The 27,369-nt window shown below is 40.1% G+C and overlaps 1 protein-coding gene and 1 long non-coding RNA gene across 8 annotated transcripts in view; one reads left to right on the top strand and one right to left on the bottom strand.

Moving 5' to 3' along the window:
- igfn1.1 (immunoglobulin like and fibronectin type III domain containing 1, tandem duplicate 1) overlaps positions 1-27,368 on the top strand; it is a 36,339-nt gene extending 8,971 nt beyond the window's left edge. For 2 of the 5 annotated variants that reach the window (XM_063216138.1, XM_063216137.1), the window contains 24 exons: positions 1,550-1,669; positions 2,431-2,570; positions 2,678-2,777; positions 2,866-2,907; positions 3,501-3,552; positions 4,030-4,207; positions 4,477-4,590; positions 4,751-4,919; positions 5,138-5,410; positions 5,822-6,400; positions 7,280-7,402; positions 8,509-8,691; positions 13,584-13,708; positions 17,350-17,497; positions 17,698-17,994; positions 18,089-18,385; positions 23,449-23,634; positions 23,913-24,041; positions 24,302-24,610; positions 25,079-25,164; positions 25,265-25,457; positions 25,715-26,011; positions 26,229-26,555; positions 26,825-27,368. In XM_063216138.1, the coding sequence (XP_063072208.1) occupies positions 1,550-1,669; positions 2,431-2,570; positions 2,678-2,777; positions 2,866-2,907; positions 3,501-3,552; positions 4,030-4,207; positions 4,477-4,590; positions 4,751-4,919; positions 5,138-5,410; positions 5,822-6,400; positions 7,280-7,402; positions 8,509-8,691; positions 13,584-13,708; positions 17,350-17,497; positions 17,698-17,994; positions 18,089-18,385; positions 23,449-23,634; positions 23,913-24,041; positions 24,302-24,610; positions 25,079-25,164; positions 25,265-25,457; positions 25,715-26,011; positions 26,229-26,555; positions 26,825-26,829 (4,472 nt within the window). In that variant the 3' untranslated portion in view covers positions 26,830-27,368. The remainder of the gene's footprint in view (positions 1-1,549; positions 1,670-2,430; positions 2,571-2,677; positions 2,778-2,865; positions 2,908-3,500; positions 3,553-4,029; positions 4,208-4,476; positions 4,591-4,750; positions 4,920-5,137; positions 5,411-5,821; positions 6,401-7,279; positions 7,403-8,508; positions 8,692-13,583; positions 13,709-17,349; positions 17,498-17,697; positions 17,995-18,088; positions 18,386-23,448; positions 23,635-23,912; positions 24,042-24,301; positions 24,611-25,078; positions 25,165-25,264; positions 25,458-25,714; positions 26,012-26,228; positions 26,556-26,824) is intronic. The other 3 variants (XM_063216140.1, XM_063216141.1, XM_063216139.1) reach the window with 2 other exon arrangements.
- LOC134462898 (uncharacterized) overlaps positions 1-27,369 on the bottom strand; it is a 122,184-nt gene that overhangs the window by 20,333 nt on the left and 74,482 nt on the right. For all 3 annotated transcript variants that reach the window (XR_010037601.1, XR_010037602.1, XR_010037603.1), the window contains exon 3: positions 738-778. This is a non-coding gene — a long non-coding RNA (uncharacterized LOC134462898). The remainder of the gene's footprint in view (positions 1-737; positions 779-27,369) is intronic.

Here is a 27,369-nt window from a genome sequence, read left to right as displayed (position 1 = left end):
ATCAGTATAGTGTAACAAAGTGTATTCATTAACAACATGCAACATGATGTACTTACACTATACCATTATATCTGGTTAGCTCTGTCCACTGACGGATCTCATTGACATTGCATGTGACGAACTTAAAATGCATTGTGGGATTATTTGTTCCATATAGGCTCCATTGCCTCCGCCAAAATGTTAAGAAATGTTGAACTTTGACGGAAGCAAAGGATTGATCAGCCAATCAGACCATGTATGCACGTAATGAATGCAAAAAAAGTGTCAGGCATGCCCTCCATCCTCCGACACTGGAGGAAGCCAGTGTGAAACAGGGTTAGGTATAGACAGTATTACTGTAAGTACATGTTGTTGTGGATACACAAAATAAAGCAGTACCCACAGTGGTATGCAAAGGTCTTATTCTCCACTTGCACAAGTTTGGAGTGTGTCTCCCAAAAACATGTACATACGTCTTAGGCCTACAGTACTGTACGCAGTTACACATTAGTTGCTTTTCCTTGCACATGCACATAACATGCTTGTGTATAGTGCAGGCGTGAAGAAAAGCAGTGTAAAACTTTATTGAGGATGTGTGACCTATTCATTTAGGAAGCGCATCACAGGTTTTATTAAAGCACAGCTATTGTTGCTTTTCAGACTGTTGATTTATTTTCAATGTGCACAGCACTGTACTTCACTTGCAATAGTACCAGTTAGTCAAACAATTTAAGTTGCATATCTAAATAAAGACTTACATGCTTTGTGCTCACTGGTTCGCTTCTCTATCTCCAAGCATCTGGATAATGGAAAAGGAGTAATAGACATTAATTAACATGAAGGAATAAATGACGGGACCACAATTAATTGACGTGTTTCACTTCAAAAGCGACATTCTCTTGCTTCACTGCACTGTGGCATATACTGTAGGCATGTACAAGGACTCAATTGAATGCAGAGCCCTAACAACTCTTTCATTATATTGAAGACATGATAGCAGAGACGCACATCTCCTTTGTCCAAATGCTGATGAGGAAGCTACATAGTACATCCAGTGTTACACTGTTAACTCAACACTTATGGTTGATTTAACATAACATACTCTCTAAATGTTGAATTAGCACTGCATTATATTGTGCACTGGCTCTTTCATCACATAATTAAAACAATAGACTTGACGGTGAATTGGCAAACTACACAACGCCTAATTGTTGCTGGCTGGCTCTGTCTCTTGATTGAACAAATATACATAAAGCACAATGAAAGTTTCTGATCATATTTTTTGTCAAAGAAAATAACGAAAATGCTGTATATTCTGCTCCATGTTTTATTTTGAATTAATTTGAATTATACCAATATCCAATGTCTCTTTATATTCACCCAAGTTGGTGAACTAGATGGCCAAAAAGTTACATCAAAATGAAACATGGAGTAGAGTGTGGGGCATTTTCTCGATTTTATTTGACATTTGTATGCACATCAAAAATCCTTTGTTGGTGTGCCATGCCTCTTTTTTTCCTACCATACCACTTTTTTTCTATGATACATTTTTTTTTTGTTGCCTTTTTAGGCATCAAGTTCAGGTCCAAGGTCCCTGGGGTCATGATCACACAATATGTTGAGCAAATGCCAGAGGATAAGACCACTCCAGACTTCACACGTAAACCCATTGGATTGACAATTCAAGAAGGTACGGTCTGCAATGCAGATATTTTGTCTTATATCTGCAGTCACTGATTGCCTATCTGTCAAAAAATCAAATCTAACAGCTTTAGAGTTCAGCTAATGGCTGAATGGGCACATTTATTCAAACCCCCATTTTACAAAATTAGCATCTTGAAGAAGAGCTGGAAGCATGTAAAATACATTACATACCAGGCGATAGCACGTCACATGACAACCACTGTAACAGGTGTGAGGAGAGTGCAGCTCTATGACTTTGGTCACATGTCAGTCTATGAGTCATGTTCACATGTTGGGAAATATTAGGAGCACAGGGAATGGGACATGGGTAAGAGTGACTAAATTTAGGTGTGTATCATACTGCCATGATTCATTGGATTTGCGGCTGGTCATCATGACGCTTGAGAAGACACGTGACAGTATCAAGTGAGAAAAATATGTGACAGGAAAGAAACCAGATAGTCTGTCTTATGTATCACTGTCCCAGGCTGAATTCCAGTGGGAAATTTACATCACAGGGAATGGCGTACATAGGCTATACCAAAATTAAAATAGTACAAATATTTTTTATTTTAATATAACCCATAAATCACGAAAAGCTACACAAGTAAGTAATGACAATTAACATAATGTAGGACATAGCCAACACTGCATAAAAGGCTGCAAGTTGACTAGACTTTTTGTGTGCAAGATTTAAGAAACATTTGTAAATATGCCAAAACTGTCACAAATGGTCTCAAATTTGTCACTGTGTCTAAATCAAAATAGGGAAGCTTGCCATCTTCAAAGCGAAAGTGATTGGAGAACCCAAACCCACCGTTACATGGGCGAGAGCCAACGGAGAAATGAATGATCCAGAAAAGTTCCAATCGAAATTCGACCCTAATACAGATGAGCACACCTTGGAGGTACACGTTACTATGGCAACATGAAAAAGGATGTCATCAGATATCAATAAACAAATCGACATCCATCCACCAGTCTAATACAAGTATAATTTTTTGCTGTTTTCCAGATCCCAAATGTGTCTTCAGATGAGGCTGACACCTACAAGTGCTATGCTAGAAATGAGTTTGGGAAGGCGGTTTGCACGGTTATGCTGAATATCATTGAAGGTATAATTTATTTTAAAATTCTCAATAATACATTGAGTGTATTTAATGTAAATATCATTGTTCTCATACCATATTTTTTCATTTACAGTTGGATTTAAAAAGAAGAAAGAGATGGCAAAATCTAAGGAAGGTGAGGCTTAAATATGAAGTTTACATTTTTAAGGTAATAAGTCATTAACAGTTGAAGGGAGTTGATACAGTGTTTCTGCTGTACCTCAAGGCAATGCTTCCTAAAACTTTCATGACACCTTGCACATGCGCATTTTACATGTACATGTTGCATGACTGCGAGACTCTTAAAGAAAGTCACTCTACAGGCCAAAACACATATCAACATGTAAATATTGCTTCTGCGTCTTAGGTTGTGTTTTAATTACGGTGTACTACTGTGTGTGAACTGCAAAGGGAAAAACAGTATACAGTACATATGTCAATGAACTTGAATGTGTGCTATACCAATAATACAATAAATTTTGCGGTGTTTAATTCAACGCTTATGAGAAGGACCAAGTACTGTGCTTTGTTGGACAGTCTTAGATTAAACACTCTGAGTGTTGAAGTAACACCCATTCAACACTTCAGTCAAATTTAGCAATTTTCTAAAGAGGGCATTTGGATTTTATTCTCAACGTGTTGAATCAACATCACAAACTTTAGTGTATAGGGACAATAGGGCTGGAGTTGTGGTATCTGATGGCCATTCCTTTGTTTTCTATCCTCAAGCGGCTGCCACAAAAGCAGACCCCACAGAGTTTAGAAAAATGCTGCGGAAAGGGTGAGTCTGAAAATGTATCAAATAGGGTCCAATACAGGCAGTACACTGAGAAGATAATCCTTAACAGAAAAGTATCATCGTTCTGAATAATTGGATAATGTAGAACAACCAATAGGCAAGAAAATAGGTGACAAGGTTCTAGCAAGTCGGAAACCAGTGAAAAAACTAGGAAATAATTACCCTGGCATTGAATGCTACTGCATATCTGGGGTTCAGATATAATATGTGTATAATATGATATTATTATGGTCACCAAACAATCGTTAAACATGTCTTCAGAGTTAAAATGTTAACAGTTGAATTCTATTTCCTCAGGACTGAATCATTACTACCATAAATATGACTTTATAGACTAACTACGTAGTCCTCACCTCAATATCATGTTGCACCCTAATGTGGCCTAAATTTGGTTGAGATTGCATTTTTCAGTTCTACATGAACAAAAGTAATCTGGGGGACTTTGTTTTGTCATCTCAGTAAAAAGAAGGAGGAAAAGAAGGAAGGTGAGATTGATGAGGACGTCTGGGACCTTTTGTTGAGCGCTGATAAGAAGGATTATGAACGTATATGTGCTGAACATCACATCACTGACTTCCGTGGAATGCTGAAAAAACTGCAGGAGATGAAAAGAGAAAGAGAGGAGGAACAAGCTCAGGTACATGCCTATAACTTAAAAAATAAGAGTAAAGGAAGCTTGATGCCTGCTAAACAAATTCATTTAAACCAGTCGTGGAGTCCATGACTTTGAATAAAAACACTGTCACATATCTGATCCAACATCATCACAATTTTAAGAGCGCAGTTTGTCAGCAAGACAGTGCTACTTTCTGAATTTATTTGAAAAAAGCTATGAACCCCTGATTCAGTACGTGTAAAGTAGGCCAGGATAATCGTTGTAATTAAGTGTTTTGTTTATGTTTGCAGTTCATTGAACATCTCAGCAATCTCAAGCAAATCAAAGTGAGATCAGAGGATACGGCAGAATTTGAGTTGGATATGGAGCTAAAGGACCCCAACAGTCAGATTTTCATCTACAAGGTTTGGTTTTCTTTTTATTTAGTCTCTTTAAAATGCTAGTGTGTATACAGTAACTAGCAATATTGTTCTGTGTTAATTTGAAACAAAAAAAGATACAGGATTGGTTTTCCTCAATTTATTTTTCTATTAAATGTTTTAACTACTCTATTGCAATGATTAGGATGGAGTCATGGTTGCTTTCAGCAGAGAAATGGAAGGTGACGTTAAACACTCTCTGAAGCAAGTTGGAAAGAAGTTTATATTTTCTGTCAGAAACCTGTCAGCAGAGGATGCTGGACTTTATCAACTCGACGTTGGGGGTGTAAATGTCTTCACTTCTGATTTAAAACGTATGTACTACACTGTTTTGAAGTACAGGCACTTTTAATTTCACAGTTATTATTTTCGATATAAACAAAAGTGTGCATCAGCTTAAGCACATACAGTAAGTCACAGCAGTACTAAATGCTAAAACACAGTACAGTATATCAAATGTAAAACGCCTTTAAGAATAAAAACAAATAATCATTCAACAATAAAATCATCTCCACTCTTTTCCCAATGACAGTTCCTCCTGTTGACTTTGCCGTAAAAATCCAAGAAGTCAAGGCAGAGGAGAGGCAAGATGCTCAGTTTGAATGTGTTCTCACTATGCCGCAACCTGAGATTACATGGACACTCAAGAACAACCCCATTGAAACTGGCGAAAAGTTCGAGATCACTTGCTCTGAGGACAAACTTATCCACAAGCTTCTCATCAAAGACTGCATGCCTGTTGATAGTGGAATCTATGCAGCCATTGCTGGCCTCAAGTCTTGCAGTGCCTGGCTAATAGTTGAGGGTAAGTAAAACATTTTTGGTTACACTTGACGTGTCGCTGCAAGACACATTCATTGCAGCTGTTATACAGTTTGCAAGAAGGATTCAAGACTGTTTCTTGAGACATTCATACCAAACCTTTCATAGACATGGCAGACAAAAGGACAGTAACTTGTCAAAATCAGCAATCATTGAGGGTTCAGAACAAAACCTGCAATGCTGCAAAGTTCCAGTCCTTCTGTCCACTAGGTTCATAAAAGGTTTGGTATGAATGGGTCATGAAACAAACATGAATGCTTCGTGCAGACTTTATAATAGCTGCTATGAATGTCTTATGCAGGAACATGTCAAGTAAAGTGTTACCCAATTTTTTATTTTATCTTCCATAATCAAGGATTTTTTTTTACACTATCTTACGTTGTTATTTTTTCAGCTGACAAAGGTGCTAAAGGTAAGAAGAAGGAAAGGAAAGCTGGTGTGGCAGGTGGCGGCGTAGACCTGGCCAAGGTTGCAGCAGAGCAGCAGGAGAAATACAAGAAAGACATGGAGGCAGCTCTTGAAGCAGCAAAGAAAGCCCAGTTGGAAAGGGAAGCGCTCGACGCTAAAGCTATGTCGGATGAAGAGGAGGCAGCAAAGCGGAGAGCAGCGGAGCGAGCGGCAGCCGCCGAGAGAGCCGCAAGAGAGGCTGCTGAAAAAGCCGCGAGGGAGGCCGCTGAGAAAGCAGCCAAGGACCTGGCCGACCTGGAGGCAGCAGCCAAAGCTGCCATAGAGGCAGCCAACAGGCCAGGTGCAACACCGGAGGAGATTGCAGCAGCGGAGGCTGCAAAGGCAGCTGCAGAAGCAGCAGCAGCAAAGGCAAAAGCTGAGGCAGATGCCAAGGCAGCCGCGGACGCAGCAGCAGCAGCAGCAGCAAAAAAAGGAGAAGGAGACGAAGATGATGATGATGATGAAGAGGGGAAGAAAAAGAAGAAGAAGAAGAGAGACGGCCCACTGGTTCCAGACACCGTAATAGGTATAGTTTTCTGAATAACATTCACCTCAAATGTGTTCCAGAGAATCCAATTGGTTTCCATATATCAAATTATAGGTAACTTCGGCAGAGCAGTGATGGTGCAAAGATGCCTATCAAGCTGAAATGAACATGTTTTTTAATGTGAGGTTATAGGATGAAAACCCAATGAGACAAGTATTGTACGTATGACTTAGCTGAGCCCCACACTTCATTCCAAGTAGAAGAATAGCCTGTTTCTATCAATACATCTACTCAGTGCTTCAGCACAAAAAAAGTTTTGACATGTCCAATATCCATGGAGATATAGTGCATCTTTGATACCAGGGTAAAGACAACATGTAAATTACACACACACACACACACACACACACACACACACACACACACACACACACACACACGCACACGCGCACACGCACACGCACACGCACACACACACACACACACAATTGAAATGAACTTCCTGTACATGTGTTTAGCAGCTATATTGTCTGTTGCTAGTCCAAGGATTGTTTTTGTCCCTGGTCACACAGCTGTCTGTTCTGTTCCGCCTTTATGTCACAATATCCCCCTGGAACGTATCATTAAGTCTGGCCATATCAGTTTTGTTTTGCTTTTTCTGTGTGTGTCTATTGCAATGATGTCTCCTCGCAATGTTGCTCAGACAAAGAAAATGGAAAACATAATCATTTAACAGGACTCTATGTTTGAACTGACATAGAGTATCAATTACTTAGTCAATATTTGATATTTCTTGTTTCATCCATATAACCGTTATTCACATTATACAAAGACTTGAGTTGTAAGACTTTATTTTACATAAATAATACAAACACGGCTTTGTGTAACATGTATCATCATTTGATTTACATCCGAAAGCAAAATCAGGAGGGCGCACAAAAAGCAAACGGCGCACGGCAAATAGTCAAAACGATGCAACACCCGAAACCAGCAGTTACTCACGTAGCAAGCAAGAACTACTGGTTCCAGACGCTGCTGTGGGTAAGGAGGTCTGCAGAGCATGATGATGATGCATGGGTAAATACACATAGACCGTATACAAGTCTATGGAAATTCAATTAGGTGTTCTTAACATGACTGTGAGATCATCTACATAGGTCTGATGATCTGTGATCTGTTAATTGAGTTGAGTGTGAAATGTTCACAAATAATAATTCATTCAATATAGGCCTACAAAATAATTACCATAAAGGAAAAGCAAAAGAGAGAAAGTCTTTGCATTTAATGAGTACCAGAATCTAAATGTTGCAATAATAGTTTATTGAACTACTATTAAAAAATATACAGTAGGCCTAGCTAATTTAGAGGCCATAAATTATGGAATATGATCTCGCCAGCTCTCCCCAAGTGCTTTTGAGCAGAATATAATTCAATTCACAGAGTTCTGTAAGATAACACATTGATCTTGGAAGTGAAAGGTTCCCTTTAATATATAGAAGAATTTTCTAACCCACTATTAAAGAACAAATAAAGGACATATAAACAAATAAAGAACAGATAAATATATTGTTTTATCAAACTAGACAGTTTGTTTTAACAGCCTTAACAGTATTTTTGTTTACTATAGTTTAGTTACAAATAACCACTACAATTAATTGAGGAAAAATGTCAGACTTGCTTTTCTGTTTGCTGGATGTCCTTATTCTGTTACAACCATGTGTGTGCATCTATGTGTTGTATTTCTTCTTGTTAATGTTTGCTTCATGTATGCTTGCAGGTTTATTGTCAAACAACTTCTCAATATCACAATAAGTATCTTAAATTTCAGCAAGCATACAATCCTCACTGCAAGTTTTCCAACTTCACAGCCTGCTGAAGTTGATTGACAATCTTCAAGACAAAATGTTTCTTGTTTTTGTCTGATCGTTTTGTACGCCTGTAGTGTCACAATTCTTATTACTGCTTCATTTTTGTTACTGCTACCATATGTGGTTGTTGTTATCCCTTGCTATTCTTGTTACAACTGTCTATGCTTCTGTTCCCATCAGTTTACTGTACGTTATTAATGTTGTGTGTGGCTTTCTTGTACACCTCATCTTTGCGCCACGTCTGTGGTTATGACGGACGTGGCACTCAATGAAATACAGACGATGATGCGAGTGGATACGGAGGTCGTGGCCGCCATGGGCGCGGAGGGCGCCTTGGCGACTCCGATAGCGACGACCTCGAAGGCGAGAACGAAGGGGACGCTGCTAGGTCCGCAAGGGCTGCTAGGCGCGCAGCCCGGGCTAAGGCTAAGCAAGCCCTGTTGGTAGAGGAGACGGTAACTGGTAAGGGATGGATGGACAAGGGTTCGACTGACAGTTGCATGGAGGCAATGTCACTTATCAAAGTCATTCGAAATGCAATGACTTTGCCAATGGCTGGAATTTTACGCATTTTATTTTTTTCTACTATGAGAGACACAGTGTTAGAACTAATAACTTATCTCTACTCATACCTGACCAGATGTCAAAGATTTGATCACAGGAGAAAAGAACTACCTACTTACATGTATTCAGCCTGTATTAGGACAAATCCTACAATACAAATTATTTTAAAAAAATGTATGCTGTGCTTTCCACTGACTGTATATGCCATGCGCTCACAGACAATTGGATAGCACATTACCTAAAAAAATACAAAGGCCAGGGTAATTGTTAGGCTAAAGATGTCATTACAGGTTTTCCATTTGGGCCATCAATAGTCGGCACAGGTGGCACACAAGTAACTACAATCCAACCTGATCTTTCAGAATTCCGTGGAATGGACACGGATCTTTGGGACGCAAAATCTGTGTCAGTTTCACGGATTTTGCCAAAATTCCGTGCCCCTGGACATGGAAGTGTTTTCCGTGATGAACTCATGGGGAAGTGCTTTCTATATTCCCACAGCACTGTGTTAAGTTTATCATTAGAAAATAAATAACACATTCTAATATCAAACAAAAGAATGCTATAGGAATTTAAGTTGTGCCCTGACCAAAATAATCCCTAACCTTAACCTGTCAGTGAAGACATGCTTTTGAGAAATACATTTTCCAGTTGGTTGATAAGATATCAAATTAATGTAAGGGACTGTACGTTATTTACCGGGGGGGGGGAGGGCTGGTGCGCTGGAAGTCCGGTCAAAAAAAAAAATCATGGCCCCCCCCTCCACCTCAAATTTTTTCCCCATGGCCCTCCCCCCACTTCAATTTTGTTTTCCCATGGCCCTCCCCCTACAGATAAAAAAATATATATATTTCAAATTGGTAGATGAACAACCATCATGAGAACAGTCAGAGTAGCCTACATCAAGGGCGGTTGTCTGCACTATTATGTGCTATCGATATCAGTGGATACCTATGAGAAGCCGCAAGAATCTACCTCTGCGGCTGCATGGGATGCCTTTTAACTCCACTGTCACCAAGACATATTGCCTTCACTATTTTTTTTACGTGTTAAGTGAAAATAATAATAATAATAATAATAATAATGATAATAAAAACTTCCATTTCAATACCAATGTCCGAGTTGTTACTACTGTAAACTACAAAGTGGAGAGAGTTTCCCCACCGTAGCTTCAATATTTCCCTGCTCGACAAGCAGCGCCTTTCACAAGGTACGTTTTAGGCTACATGTTCAGCACAGTAGCGAAGCCAGGGACGCAGGAACTGGTTTTGACCAGGGGGTGCTGTGAAAAAAAATCTGTTTTTTAGATGCTATTTCCTGCGTTCTAATCAATTTTAGGGTGAGGAATGGCGAATCACATCTGAATAACTTCCTCATGTTTTATGTAGCCTAAACAAGGATGGCTAGATTTAACTTTTTTTTCTTTAACATCTCACTTTGACACTATTAATGTTCTTCTTGCGGAAGTGAAACGCGCACCTGATGTGGAGGTGAGGGCTCAAGAGCAAATCGCGCTGCCTTGACAGTTTGTCTCTTCAGCATGGGCAGTGTGCAATGTGTGAAATTAGAAGAAATGCTTTGACTAGGCTATGCGATGCACTCGTGAGAGGTGACCGGACTTTCAAATAATTTAGATTTTCTTGCAATTGCGACTATGGATCAGGTGCATGCATCTCGGTCTCCCAGACCGCGCATAAAAGCACGCACGCACACACACAGGCATAGCCTTCCCGAATGTAATTACACTCTGACGGCCAAAGAGTTCGGGATGTGATCGGAGCAAGAAGTGGGCTAAGCGCCAAAGCAGCTCGAGCCATTGCTGGCTATTGATACAGGGAGAGTGAGAAAGCCACCTTTAGTTTGCATTTAACGTAGGCCATTAAGACGCATTAAGGTGGTGGCGGTGCTATGGTGGTCAAATCAGCAGCAAGAGGCAAAAGGAACAACTTGCCAAAACAGAACCAGTAGGCCTACATCATTCCAAAACATCCAACAATAGCACAGCCATTACACACCGCGGCAATTCAACTTTGACAACTGTGATGATAGACAAGCCAGACACACCATCGGCTGTGCTCTCCTTCAGATTCACCCCATAGCCAACTCCGAGGCTAAGCTAGACTACTTCACCAGCAACAGGCAAGACCTAGCACACCAATACACGCTTCTACGAATCCAATCTCCACAGCAAGAAACAAAAGTCACTTCTTACCTGACACGATGCACAACTTTGGTGACATTCCCTTCTCCCGTCACGCTTTAAATGTACATAATTCCTTGCTTAGTTGGTCTGTTTTTGTTCACCAAAGTGATGAGACTTCTCTTCACAACAAGTTAGCTCCTCCAATGGTTTCAAGACCTTATGATGCATGGCCAACACATCGCCGTACCATTTTTATTACTACCTTGAAAACAAACTCGCGTCACTGCACCGTTCTACTAAAGTACGTCTAGGCCAAATGTCTAGGCCTAGGTAGGCCTACTGTTCTCTCCGGTCTGGTTGGGGTCTTTGAAGTTCTTTGAACACAAATGTAAGCACACGGCGGTGCCAATAAATAAAATCATGGCTTACCAGAGGCTGTGACCACCAGTTGACTACAACACCTCTCCAAAATTCCTCTGGAAATGCCCATCCAATTCGTTGTCAAAACTTCCCAAACTGTTTAGCCCATATAGTTCACATCAGCTAGTTTGATATTTGCTCACGGGCATTTTCTATGATGCTCAATGTTCCTCCGTAGCACTAGCAATCCTAAAGTGAAAGAGAGTCAGCGCGGGCAATCTACAGTAGCTGCACCTGATAGTTTTTTGACTACAGATACACGCTTCAGTGCTATAGTATGCACCGGGACCTTGCATCGCAAAGCGATGTGTTTCAGAACATGTTTTATTATTGTTTAAAAAAATAAATAAAAATAAAATAAAATAAATTCGGTTTTTTTTCCATGGCCCTCCCCCTAACTCCGATTTTTTTTGCCATGGCCCTCCCCTCCACCTCATTTTTTTTCATCATGGCCCTCCCCCCCCCTACGCACCAGCCCTCCCCCCCCCCCCCCCGGTAAATTACGAACATAATAAACGAAAGAATACTAACTGTGCCCAGACCAAAACAATCCCTTACCTAACCTGTCAGTAAGAAATGTTTTTGAGAAAAAAACTCTTTGAAATTAGAAAAATCATGAGAAAACACAAGACTGTGGAAGCGTAGAGCTGTGGGAATATAGAGAAAGCACTTCCGTAAGTCCATCACGGAAAACAATCCAGGGACCAAGGACCAGGGACCAGGGACCAGGTTTCCAAAATCCGTAAAACTGACACAGATTTTGTGTCCCAAAGGTCAGCGTACATTCCACGGAATTCTGAGAGATCATGTATGCTTCTCAGTAGATCACATATGGCACCTGGAACATCTCAAATCCTAAGATTCTAAGATGTTGCGCATGTTTCCCTATCTATGACATCATCATAGCATAACTACAGTGATGAAAACAACTGGTCAGGTGTTAGACTTGACCACCGTAAATAATTCCAGCAAATACCAGGTGATAATGTTGCGAGTATTACTGTGTGCTCAGTGTGCAGTGTGTTTTGTCTTCTCTTGCAACGTTGCTTGGTTTGTCATGTTATAGTTTGTCTACCACTGTGCTTGTTTGTAAGTGTGTGTTATTCTAACAAAGGGAACCTTTTGAATATATTCTACACCTGGAAGATAATACCCAGAAGACCTATAGCTGTGATCACAATTTTGATTCCAAACGTTACGAAGACTGAAACAAAAACTAGAATGAAGATTCAGATGAAGAAAAGAATATTCAAAATATAATTGCACAGGATTAATATTGAAATAACAAGGCTAATCTACCCTGCATACTAAGACGATACATGATGAACTACTGCCATGCAAGATCAGATCACCTGATGATCAACATGACCGAACTTCCGCAACGTCAAGACTATACAACAAAGCCCAAAAAGAAAATGACGAAAAAGAAAAGCACTCCACGAAGACAAGTAGTTATGCTACTCTCAGAGATGAACCTTATCTTACTGAAGAAGACCGAACTGTGGAGAATAAAGATGGAAAATGTGATGCGTACCTGCCGACCTCCTCCCCAATATAATTTTGAAAGGGAACAATCTATTTTTTGAAAAAGGTTCAAGTATGAATATTATAGCACTTAACAAATGAGCATGTATTTTACACATGGAAGACGTGAAGTAAAATACATGAAAAAAGCATTTGTGAAAATATAGTATGTTTGCACATACTATTACTGTCGTAAATATATATTGAACTGGCTGAACATATATGGACACATATATGTATAGACACATAGCTCATCGAGACCAAACCATATCAGAGATATGACAATGATCCCCCACTATATCGCGGTTCAGATTTAACGGTCCCACTATTGTTTATTATATATATATATATATATATATATATATATATATATATACACACACACTTTCATTATGCATCCTAAAAAAGATTGCATGAATAGGGATCTTATGTAATATGTAAATGCAATGAGAATTCCACATGCAAGAGTAAAATTATGTACTAAAATTTATATTGTATGCTCAGTGCGCTCTTTATAAGAAGAGTGTCACTTTCACTCTTTTCAGATTAAAGTACCACTTTTCATTATGGCCTCATTATTGAGGGTTTTCGGCCATTGCACAGGGTTCTCGATCACAACTACCGTGATAGATGGGGATCACTGTACTACATAACAAAGAATCATTTCCTTGCCTAATTATGCACATTTATTCAACAACTGTAGACCCGGGAGTGCAATTTTCTTCAGGACTTGAGGACTGCAAAGTCATGGTTGGACAGCCGACGGAGTTGGTTTGCAAGTTGACCAAAGAGGATGCGAAAGGAATATGGTACAAAGATGGTGTTGAGGTAAGATGGGAGGACACTAACTGATTTCATGTAATCAACAAGCAATCTGATTCACAACAGTCCTTCTTTGTATTGTGCTTTGCACTAAAATGAAACATTAAAGGTGCTCTATGTAACATTGTGGCCAGAGTAGGTATTGCAACTATGCTGCTCATTGAAGCTGTGCTGCCTATCACCAAATGTGAGCATTTCATGAATAGTAATTAATAATAAATCAATATGTACTAGTATGACCAAAGGACGGTAAGTTTTGGAAATTCAAAATGGCGGACCATGGAGAAGACCCCCCCCTTTTCATGTATGTAAAATGCAAATTTCCCAGCCATAATGAATAGTTAGAATTTAATGGTGGTGGTAAGTATTTGTTAAAAAGGTAACATTTATGAATGGACAGCATGAATTCTAGAAATGACCTACTAAACATATTACACAGTGCACCTTTAACAAAAAACAAATTATCACAATAATCATAATCACACATCGCATCAACAAGCCTGCTCCTCCACACATGGGGATTATGGCTGTATGCGGGTCAGAGAGAAATAATGGTTTGCACAATGAGAAATTATAAAATGTTGCAATACATTATTGTGACGCTTCCATCAGGTTTGCTAAAATGTAGGCCTGTATTTTGTATTTCTCTGTGTTTCATGCGATGTCAAATAGCTTTTAAAAAAAATGTTTTTAGAAAATGAATGGCTGGTTGCCCCTGAAAAATGTCAAATGGCACACAGCAATAAAAAGTGTAATATTGACTTTTCATAGCCTGGGAACTCCATGCTGCCTTTAGTTCTACACAACCGTTCAAATCTGGAAGACATCTCACTTGTGATTAGGTCTGGTGATAAGCAGGCAAGGGTTTTTACTTTCAACTACAGAATGGAAGTGTGCTTGCTAAAAATGTTACTTGATATCATTCATCATTTGAAAAGATCATTATTTTCTAAATAAATAGCTTTTCTAAATAAAATAAAGTCATCAGCACATTGGCCTACGTAGATGAATATAACATAGGCTATGTTCACACTTAGTCCCCTTTAAAGGGCAACTCCTGCCAATTTCAATGTGCTGCTGTATTGCTCATGCTACATAGGCTATTTTCACACTTAGTCCCCTTTAAAGGGCAACTCCTGCCAATTTCAATGTGCTGTTGTATTGCTCATGCTACATAGGCTATTTTCACACTTAGTCCCCTTTAAAGGGCAACTCCTGCCAATTTCAATGTGCTGTTGTATTGCTCATGCTACATAGGCTATTTTCACACTTAGTCCCCTTTTGTGAGTCGCACTCAGTCGTCTTTAAGTGGACCAAAAAGTGAACCGACAACAAAAGGAATCAGCTCTAGTTTTGCTCATATTGTAAGTGTATTACAAAAAGAACCCTCTACTCATTCATTCATTTATTTATTTGGATAGGACAATGCAAATTAATCAATACATCAGCTTGAGAGCTTCAATATAAAAATGTCAGACTTAGCATAGATGCTAAATTTCATCTGTTTTCCTAGGTAGCCTACTCACACTAAAACACATAACAAGAAAATAAACTAGCCTACTGCATGACAGAGGACATTTACACACAAAACAAACATTGGGTATATGAAAAATTTTAAAAGTAAAAGTAAAGTAAATATACAAATAAAAAGTATATTTGAAAGCAAAACAAATGTTAATTCTAATAATTAATGGGTGCATATATGATTAGCTTTCAGCCACTGTTTAAGATTGGCTTTGAAGGTGTTAAAGTTGACACACTGTCTGATGTTAGATGGCATAGTATTCCTGGACTTTGCACCTCTAATGGACAACGCCATTTGGCTGAATTGAGTTCTACGCCTTTTAACTTCACAGCCCCCCTTTGCCTGGGCTCTTGTGTTCACTTGCAAAGTTTTTTATTCTTAATGAACTCCTGTAATGGTTGAGGAGCTAGTCCATTCAAAATCTTAAAAATTAGACAGACATCAAGAAACAATTGATAGCTATCAAAGTCCAGTAGTTGATATTTATTGACAATGTTGCAGTAGTGCAGTACTCTTTCTGGTCCCGTTAGGCTTTTATGGTGTGTCAATCCTCTTTTTGATCAAACCTGGTCCTCTAGAGCTCTCCTTAATGCTGGGCTTTCACTGTGCAACTTTTTGCCGGATTTTGCCACCATTTGTCATTCGCACAACTTTTTGGGAGTCGGGCCGATTTCTTGCTCAATCGCAGGTCAATCATGAGTTGCACATCGTGTAGTGTACATGACGTAACGACAAGCGATTTCACCTTACGATCACGCAATCGTAGGGTCGCAAGAAAATCGAAACTGTTTGAAATCCTGGTCGTCCCTCGTGAGTAAATCGCACAGTTAACGCAGTGCTACGGCATGCACAAATTGATAGGGCAGCGCGATTTGCTCTTGAGCGCATCCTCACCTCCACCTCAGGTGCGCATGTTCCCTCCTCTGCTGACCCGGGAAACATGCGTATTGTGTCGCACAGTGGAAGTATTCTGCTCGCATCCGACTGTCGGCTCATATAGAGTGAGGACGTGACGTGAGACGCGAACTTTTAAATCGTTAAATTCCCTCGTGCAGTGTGAGCAAGAGCTTAATACCCACGACTGAAAATATTGCACAGTGTATGCCTGCCTTTAGTGATTATACCTAGTCACAAGTGTAACTTGTCAGGACTCATAAGTGAACCTAACTGAAATCACGTCAATAAAGGTCTCAGTACACTTTGGAGTGTTCACATACTGTATGCACAGAAAATGATGAGTCACAGGTCTGAGTTCACTTAAATGGATGAAAGGTACTAGCCTCACGACACCATCCTCTGTACTCCGCACATCGTCTGGCAAAAGCCTCGAGCTCGGTTCTCTCAGTGTTTAGCCAATCAGCAAACAGTTGAGAGCGAGCTTCGTTACTGATTGGTTATGGTAACTAAATTCACACTTTCGTTTTGTTATTTGTTTGCTTTTGCGACGCTATATCGTAACAGGCATGCTAATAAAGCACAATATGGGTTTTAATTTGAGTTTGGAACTCCAATTAATTTAAATGATAGAGTAAGATCAGACCATCTACCACCCTCCACGGAGACGGATTCCTCATGGCTTTTGCCAGACTGATTGACGGAGTCAACAGTCGGCTTTTCGCCCAGGCTAGAAAGGTGTGAAAACGCCCTAACAGCATTTTCACACCTGGTCCCTTTCAGCCGCCTAAGCGAACTCAGAGAAGTGACTCAGCATTTTTGCCACATATGTGAACGCTCCAAAGTGTACCCAGATCCCTCGGAAGCAAACCGTATTGAGACCTTGGTTGATGTGGTCTCAGTTCGGTTTGCTTATGAGTTCTGACAAGTTACACTTGTGACTAGGTATAATTACTTAAGGATAGCTCTAGAGGATCAGATGTGATCAAAATGAGGACTGACACACCATAAAAGCCTAATGGGATCAGAAAGAGTAGAGCAACAACTAAAATACTATTACAAAGTGCACCTTTAAAATTAGCATGTTATCACACGGAAATCACACACTTCAGTCAGTGCAGAGGAGGTTGGGTACCTCGCATGGGAGAATACAGGTTTTTGAATAAACTGTGCAGTTGGAATATTGTGCTATACAAATAAAATTTGATTGATTGATTTTACATTTAAGATCACAGCTGAAACAGAGGGGATGACCATAAGCCAAGATGGCGTCTTCCACAAACTGCTCATCCCCAGTGTCAGTGAGGAATTGGGAGGCAGATATAAATTTGAGGTGGAAGGAGGACGCAAATCAGAAGCCGACATTTTTGTTGAAGGTTAGTAGTAGACATTTTGCGTACAGTAGGTTAATTAACCAGTGTTTCATCTAAAGAATTATCTAATAGAACACACATATAGTGTATTTGTTGATTTTTATAACACTGAATGCAGTAATTAACAAGAAAGCGGAAAGTATCAAACACACCAATTAACAAGTGTTAATGCATCTCTTCCTTTTTCCACTTTTCCTGCACAGACCCCCCACGATTTGATGGAGAAGACTTGGAAAAATTTGCAGCCCCGACAATCATAAAAGCTGGCAAAAGAGCCTCGTTTAAGCTTCCATACCTGGGAAAAGAACCAGTAAAAATCCAGTGGTTTCACGACGGTGAGGAGTTGGCGCCTGATACTAATATCCAGATTTTTAATGAAGAAGGCCACACCTGTTTAGTGTTCACCGGCAAGCTACAACGGAAGGATACAGGAGAGATAAAAATTAAAATAAAAAACGAGTTTGGAACTGTTGAAGCTGTCACACAGCTTATCGTACTTGGTAAGTAGTGTGTATCTGTAGGCAGCGAAACCAGTAGCCTACCATTATTGACAAAGTAGTGGAAAGGTGGTTAAGACTTAATTTCCTTTTGCAGACAGGCCAACACCTCCTCTTGGTCCTCTGGAAATTATTGAAGCTTCTGCAAGCTGTATTGAATTCAAGTGGAGAGTTCCAAAGGACGATGGTGGGTCCCCAATTACAAATTACGTTATGGAGCGTAATCAGATAGGCCGTAACACGTGGAAAAAGTATGGAGAGATCCCTGGAGACGCCCACTACAAGGACACAGATGTGGACCATGGAAGAAGATACTGTTATCGTTTAAGGGCTGTGAACGCAGAGGGGATCAGTGAGCAGATAGAAACGGAGGATGTCCAGGCTGGAATTAGAGGTAACTCATTGATCTTTCTATCGTCAGAAGGCAGCTGAGAAACACTCATGGAATTCACCGTATGTCGGTGTAGTTTTGCATAGCATAGTGCAAATACTCTGGCAGAGGCTGCCTAGCATAGTACAACCCTCAAAACCTTGTCAAAATGATGATATCAGCAGTGGACTTGGTCAATGATGATGAGAGAGAAAAACAGCAGACCTAGCTCTTGGAAACTAAAAATTTGAAGGGAGCCATAACTTTGTTTGTTGTGAGGAAGTTTGGTTTTGAAGCAAATCAGGTATATATGCAGTATACACATGTGTATGGTCATGTACACACACACATATATATACACACACACACACACACACACACATACAGTATACGCGCAGTATAGAACTACCAGTTTCAGGCAAAAAATACTGTGTTGTGTATATATTTTTGCCACCTATTAAAATACCGCGAGGCGCTGTATTGTGAAATCTCCCAAAAAAATCTATAGGTATTGCATTTTCAGCAATTGTATCGTATATGTATGTACACTATACTGGCAAAATTATTCGCTAACCCAAGTGCCATCCCATTCCTAACCCATAGGCTTCAATATGGCATCCGTTCACCTGTTGCAGTCATTACAGTTTCTTGGAAGGCTGTCCCCAAGATTGAGGAGTCTGTTTTTTTTTCTTCCAAAAGTCCATTGGTGAGGTCACACTGATGGTTGTTGAAAGTATTTGCCACCACTGGACCCTAGAGAAGAGGAGATGTGTTCTCTGGAGTAATGAATCACTCTTTTCCATTTGGCAATATAAGGAATGAGTCTGGGTTTGAAGGTTGCAAGGAGAGCGGCACATTTCGGACTTCATGGTGCCGTGTGTGAAATTTGGTGAAGAAGGAATTGTCTCTTACGAAAATTGACCATGGTTTTACTGTAGTGACCATGGTTTTACTGTTGTAACCATGGCTTCTCCAAGTACTCTGAACCAACCATAGTATTACTATGGCTTATCCATGTTTCTTTGGTGACCATGAAAGCTGTGGTTCCTGACTAACCATGGATCCAGGGTATTCATGTTTTTTTTCAGCATGGTTTGTGTCGATGGCCATCATCGCAATTCCGACCCACTGCCATTCCGACAGTGTTTTCTCTGACTCTAAGCCCACATTTAATAGTTTATAAAAAAACAACATTCTTCCTTTCATTTAAACATTGTTGCAAGTGCTTAGAGGCGCGTGAACAACGTTCTAACTCCATTGACATTTGCAACAATGTTGCGACACGAGCGGAAAGTGGTGGAGAGAGTGACAGCGCAGTTACAAGATCAGTGTATCATTTTATCACGGTCCAAATGCCCTTAACTTGCCCCTTTTCCCTGCTTTGTCATACCTGGTCCCATACATCTGGGATGTAGCCTATTTCCAATAAGACGTCAATGTCGGAATGGCGGTGCGTCGGAATGGCGGAGTGTAACCTTTACCCGGCTAGCCCCATCAGTTCATGGCAGTCTATGAGAGATTCGGTACATCTCGGCTTTCTGATTGGAATCCGATATTGAATATTGCTATTGACAAATGAAAGGCCTAAACATATGGTCAGCAACCAGACAAGTTATATGAACTATCCTCTAAGTATTAACGGATGTTGTAATATAAGAAATTGTTAGTCAAACAATTTTAAATGCCAACCTAATCATACCATGTTAACCAGATCAACTGGTGTTTTGTTTACAACTACAACTTATCTCTTTTCAACCGTTAAAAGGCTTGAAATGACTCACCAATTTAGTGACACTTATAATAAGACCCATAGCATTTAAGACGAGACATTTGGGAGCTTACAAAGTCTATAAGTAGCTTACTAAATAGATGGGAATGAGACCTTGCCGATCGAGCTAGCGGCTAGCCCACCTCTCGTAAAATAACTCAGCTAGCTAGAACTAGGTGTCCAGCTAGCTAACACAGAACATGTCATGTTGACAACAATCATATTAGTTTATACAACTATTTAGCTCAACATTTCGCTAGTTGATCAAGGAGGGCCCTTTGGTTGGAAACGAGGCATTTTTGAACTTTGCGAAAACACCATTTATTAGGTAACTCGTTTCAGTGGCTGTGGTGGTGGTCAAACGCATATATACCTTGGCTGATGCTAGCACCTAAAAGGGGCGTTTATGTTCTGAAAACTCAGTTGTGCGGTCACTAGGTAGCCCCGTCCCCGAACTTGCCCATCACGATTTGAGTGGTCGGTCCACTTTGGCTTTTCAGCCTAGCAAAGCGACCAGGGGTGCCTAGAATGCCCCAGGAGCAAATTCAATTTGCGGCCACTAGGGGCGTCTAGATTTCTAGCCTACAAAAAACATGGTTAATTGTGGGCTTCTTGGTCACCCCAAAAAAACATGAAAACGTGTCTGCAGCCGTGGTGTATTGGTTACGGAGTTGGACTGAAGATCACAGAGTTGCAGGTTCGAATCCCACCCTTACCTCTCCCTACACCTCCGTCCATGACTGTAGTGCCCTTGAGCAAGGCACCTAACCCCACATTGCTCCAAGGACAGTCAGTAATACGTGCGTTGGATAAAAAAGCGGCAGCTAAGTGTAATTTAACGAATAATTATAAACCGCGGTAAAACCATGTTTAGTTTTCAGACTAAAACCATGGTTCATAGTCCAACCAAAAACCGTGCAAAACCATGCTAAAAAAAACATGAAATCATGGGATGGTGTGGGGTTGTTTTCCAGAATTTGGGCTTGGTCCCTAAGTTCCACAGAAAGGAACTCTGAATGCTTCAGGATAACTAAACATTTTTGACAATGCCATGCTCTCAACCTTGTGGTCAGTTTGGGGAGGGCACCTTCCTCTTCCAACATGACCGTGCACCAGTGCAAAGTAAGGTCCATAAAGACATGGATTGGAGAGTCTGGTGGGGATGAACTTGACTGGCCTGCACAGTGCACAGAGCCCTAGCCTGAACCCCATCGAACATCTTCGGGATGAATTAGAGCAGAGATTGAGAGCCAGGCCTTCTCAACAAAAATCAGCGTGTGACCACACCAATGTAGTTTTGTAAAAAAAAAAAAAAAAAAGGTTTTTAAAAATCCTATAAACAGCCTTCCAAGAAGAGTTGAGACTGCAACAGCTGAAAAAGGTGGATCAGCATCATATTTAAAGGGCAACTCCTGCCAATTTCAATGTGCTGTTGTATTGCTCACACTACCCTTGACTTGTCAGTACTCGGTGACGCCGCATTTTTTGGCCCAGCCCTTTCCGAGATATGAGCTATTCTAATGGGGGCAACTTTTGTTTACATTTAAAAAACTAGAATGGGCACTCGGTAGAGCGCAAACCTTCGCTTACGCCACTTTTTCTGGCCATCTTCAAAGTGTGGGGCATAACATTCTCCAAATTTTGGTGTTAGTTTCATTTAAATCGGACCGGAATATCGTAATATTACATTTTTGGCCCAGTCTTGACCTCTTATTCAATTCAGCATGCACACGTTCTTCTGGCATATAGTGCTTGGCAAAGAAAAACGTTTTTGACCTTTTCGTGACCTTGACCTTGACCTTTTACCCAATCACTACCAAAAAGTAATCGGTTGTTCCTTGGGTCATGACCAATCATCCCAGTAAATGTCATAAAAATCGTCTCAATTTACGTTTTGACCTTTTCGTGACCTTGACCTTTGACCTAATCAATCCCAAAAAGTAATTGATTGTTCCTTGGGTCATGACCAATCATCCCACTAAATTTCATGAAAATCGGCTCAATTTACGTTTTTGACCTTTTCGTGACCTTGACCTGGACCTTTGACCTTTGACCCAATCACTCCCAAAAATTAATCGATTGTTCCTTGGGTCATGACCAATCATCCCACTAAATTTCATAAAAATCGGCTCAATGTACGTTTTTGACCTTTTCGTGACCTTGGCCTTGACCTTTGACCTTTGACCCAATCACTCCCAAAAACTAATCAATTGTTCCTTGGGTCATGACCAATCATCCCACTAAATCTCACAAAAATCGTCTCAGTTCTGTCTGAGTTATACGAAGTACAAACAAACATTTTGACCTTGACCTTTGACCTTTGACCCAATCACTCCCAAAAACTAATCGATTCTTCCTTGGGTCATGACCAATCATCCCACTAAATTTCATAAAAATCGGCTCAATGTACGTTTTTGACCTTTTCGTGACCTTGGCCTTGACCTTTGACCTTTGACCCAATCACTCCCAAAAACTAATCAATTGTTCCTTGGGTCATGACCAATCATCCCACAAAATTTCATAAAAATCGGCTCAGTTTTGACTGAGTTAGACGAAGTACAAACAAACAAACAAACAAACAGACATATTGACAAATAAATACACGGCGGGCAAAACATAACCTTCTGGCGAAGGTAATAATAATAATAATGAGCATAGGCCTACTCCAAATATTTTCCCAAAAGTTATCGCTGTTTGCTAGCTGTCTGCTGATGTTGCATATCCTTTTGGATGTTTTTGGGAATAAATAAAAATGTTTTTTTGAAATGTAAACAAAGTCTGGCCCCATTAGAATAGCTCATATCTCGGAAAAGGCTGGGCCAAAAACGACGGCGTCACCGGGTACTGACAAGTCAAGGGTAGCGTGAGAAATACAACAGCACATTGAAATTGGCAGGAGTGTCCCTTTAAGTCTATGGTTTACTGTAGGAATGGGTTAGCACTGAAATTCATGTGTGCATCAAGGCAGATTAGGGGACACTTTTAACATTATAAGTGTATCAACGTACATTGTACTCCCTAACACAACACGATCAAATGATATGACTTTGCTAATCTGGAACAGCTTTTCCTGAAATTCCTTGATTTTCCAGTAAATCTTTATCTGTGGGCACCCTGAAAATGTTATATGATATGGAAAGTTCACACTACCCATTTGCATACAGCACTGATCTACGGTGTAATGACGTCAATATTTAAGGATACACAATTAATCCCATCGCCTAGATGACTTGTAAAATATCATGCAGTCATACTACATGTACAGTAGGCTACATCCCAGTACAGTGAACTGAAAATGAATAGCGTTCATTTCTTACAGCCTATCCCGGACCTCCTAGTGTTCCCAAAGTAGAGAGTGCATTTAATGACTGCATCAATCTGATGTGGACTCCCCCCACCAACACTGGTGGTGGACAAAACATTTTGGGCTATATTGTGGAGAAGAGGAAGAAGGGAAGCAACCTTTGGGGGCAGGTCTATCCACCTGAGGGTCAACTAATCAAAGGTCAGTTCCAAATCTGAATATGGAGTAGAAAAGCCTGTACTCTTTTACCAAGACTAAAGAGAATAAGCAAGAGATTGTGGTCTTCTCTACTCCATCTGATAATATTTATTGGACAAACATCCTAAGTAACTACTGCAGTACTTTCCTAAGTTTAAGTGCACTTACGACTTAAAATTCTAATTCTGAATAAGCACACATACTTGCATGTGATTACTGTCATGTCAATCACATAAAGCTTGCAGGGACCGTCTGATTCTGTTGACAATATTTGTTCACAGGCAAGAAATTTGGAGTTACAGATGTTATTGAAGGAATGCAATATGAGTTCCGTGTAGCTGCTGTAAACATGTCAGGAGCGGGTGAATTCAGTACCCCATCTGAATTTGTGTTTGCCAGGGATCCCAAAAGTAAGTGTATCTATGTGAATGAATTATTATTATTATTATTATTATTATTATTATTATTATTATTATTATTATTATTATACAAACCCAACCAAATTGAGCTGCAAGTCATTTGTTTTTTTGTTGAATGGTAAATGTTATCAGCATTAAGAACAGAGTAGTACCATTTATTAATCCCGATAGAAATGAAACTGCTTATGACTTGAGACCAACATAAAGCAAAAAGATGCCTTGATCAGCACATAATGATTTGTTTCCAACAGAGCCCCCTGGAAAAGTACTTGACTTGAAGATCACAGATTCAACCTATACCACTTTGTCCCTGGCCTGGACTAAACCAGTCGAGGAGAAAGGTGTGGAAGACGAGGCTAAAGGATACTTTGTGGAGATTCGGCCCGCTGAATGCATAGAATGGAACCGCTGCAACGTCACTCCTTTACTAACTGGCTCATTCACTGTAAAATGCCTGAAGTCTATGGCCATGTACTGGGTGAGAGTCATAGCTACTAATGACGGAGGAGATGGACTGCCAAGAGATTTGGACAATTACGTTCTTGCCATGCCTCCGCCAGGTAAAATTACACACATATATATAGTATACAGCCGCGGAAAAAAATTAGAGACCACTTCGAATTTTTCAGTTTTTCTGATTTTACTATGGATCGTGTTCGAGTAAAACAGACATTGTTGTTTCATTCTACAAAATAACAAACATTTCTAAGGAAAATATTGTCATTTACAGCATGTATTTGCCAAGAATTGATCTAAATAACTCAAAAGATGCAATGTTTTCAGACCTAAAAACGGCAAGTATAACACGACTTTCCAGGTCTCTAATTAACCATTGGATGACCAAGTGTTGGATTAGATGTGAAATTTGGCCTATATATATATATACACACACACACATGTACTGTCTTTTGTAAGGTGCCGTGAAGCAAGTAAACGTCTGCTAAATGTAAATAATTCATGAAACACCAAAAATATTGCATTGAGTACACTTAAGACCAACAAATATGTGTTTTCTGTGTTTCCTGTAGTACGACCCAGATTCACAGATCTGAAAATCAAAAGCCTTATGGTGGTTAAAGCAGGGAACTCGGCACGTTACAATATCAACTTTGAGGTAAAATGTGAAAAAATATTTTACATACGAAACAAAACATTCATATAATTACACAATATTTCCCTCCTTAAAACAAACTTCCATTTTCAACTGTATTCAGGCTTCGCCATGGCCAAATGTGACCTGGTTGAAAGATGGCGTCCCTGTAAGCAAGCGCATCACCGTTAGCAATGGCCCCACTTCATCCCAGCTTCTGATTCCGTCAGCTGAGCGTAATGACACGGGAGTATACACCATTCTGGTGAAAAATATTGTGGGCCAGGAAACCTTCAGCATTGAGATCAGAGTCACAGGTGTGTGATGATTTTCTGCAAATGTAGAGTAACCCCTACAACCACAAGTGTATACTAATGCTTATCACATGGTAAATCTACTCATTTTCTATATGGTGTGTAGACTTCCAAATTAGCAGCTACATTGTTTGAAACTGCAAACTGTATCTACTCTCTGCATGTTAAAAAGAAAAGAAACCTCTTCCACAGGATACTGTGGCTGTGGAGTTTCACTACAGTGAGCTCATCAGAATTGACTCTACAAAACTTGATTACAGATGAGCCCAAGCCACCTGGCCCAGTGGAGGTTGAGGAGAATGTGCCAGGCACAGTCACAGTGACCTGGACCGCATCTCCAGATGAGAAACGTGACGACAGGCTCCACTACATGGTGGCGAAGCGCGACTCTACCAAAAAGACATGGCACACTGTGGCAGATCGCATCTTCAACAACAAGTACACGGCTTGCAACATCATGCCGGGCCGTGAATATCGGTTCAGAGTCTTTGCCAAGAACGACATGGGAATGTCTCTACCATCGGAGTCACCCAAGTGGCTCATCGTTGGCAAGAAAGGTTTGTTTTAACATGGTTATCTCTACATCACATATTAGAATCCTTTGTCCAATAGAGTAGTAATTGTAAATGTTTCCGAGTTTGTCAGCCTTATTCTTGTTAAGTTGCTCATTTCAATCATTTCCTTTGTGTACATTGTTGTTACCCATCTATACAGTGAGGAACAATGAAAATAAAGTACAAATGACACTTTATCTTTTTTCCCTTATCACTTCAGAAAAGTTTGCATTGAACATGCCTGAGACCAAGTCATGTGACCTGGATAGGCCTCCCAAGTTCCTGGTTCCTTTGAGGATGCACACTGCCCCCGAGGGCTATGAGTGCTACATGAGCTGTGCCGTGATCGGAGACCCAGCGCCTCATGTCACCTGGTACCGCAACAATGTCAGCCTCAACACCAACACCAACTACTACATCTCAAACACTTGCGGCGTCTGCTCCATGCTCATCCTGAGAGTGGGCCCCAAAGACATGGGAGATTACATGGTCGTTGCTGAGAGCGAACTGGGGAGGGCAGAGTGCACCACTAAACTGACTGTGCGAGGTAGGAATTCACTGCATTTGAGTACTTCTCTTTAGTCTTAAGATACTGTATTAATCATGTACAGGTCTTTCAAATAGTCACACTAAAATCAGGATCAACACATCACACTGTGATTCATTTGCCAAATGAGTCATGAACATATATTTACTGTATATTTACTATACATTCAAAATAAAGCTACATGTATGTACAGGTGTGTGTACCGTATATAAAGTTTCCAATGGAAAGATCATGACTTCTCACTAATCTGTTTTATGTTCTTTTTCCAGATTAAGCCAACAGTTCATCAATGACCAGGATGTTCCATTCTGAACATATGGTGTGGTTCTGAGATTTTCTTTTTTCTTTTTTTTTTGGACTCAGTGAGACTTATATAATGCTTTGATTTGTTGTTTTTATGTAGAAGTATTTTCGCTTATCTTTTTCTGAAGATATAATGTGTTATCACATGTAATGTGATGTTACTCAACATTCTAGGTGTTGCATTCACTGGAGAATGGTATGCATCACTTGACTGTAATAATTAGGTTTTGAGGGATGAATGAGTTGTGATGGCATTTTCTCATGTATCATGCTTTGTCTTAAGCAAACACCTTTCGACTTTTCTGGTTTACTTATTATTATGAACATTACAATGCGGCCTCTAGGCCAGCAGTACTTCAGTGACCATAACAGTGCATAGAAATGAGTGATGCCTAGCATTGCCACAAGTCTGCTTCTTAGATGCTTCAATGTCAGACTAAAGCACTATTCTCTGACATGTTAAAAAATACTGGGCAAAGTACTGTCCTGTGACCACTGCACTAATGACAAT

Source organism: Engraulis encrasicolus, chromosome 14 (assembly GCF_034702125.1).
Source record: "Engraulis encrasicolus isolate BLACKSEA-1 chromosome 14, IST_EnEncr_1.0, whole genome shotgun sequence".
NCBI classification, from domain to species: Eukaryota; Metazoa; Chordata; class Actinopteri; order Clupeiformes; family Engraulidae; genus Engraulis; species Engraulis encrasicolus.
The sequence above is the reverse complement of the archived record's forward strand: the minus strand, read 5'-3'. Positions and strand labels throughout refer to the sequence as shown.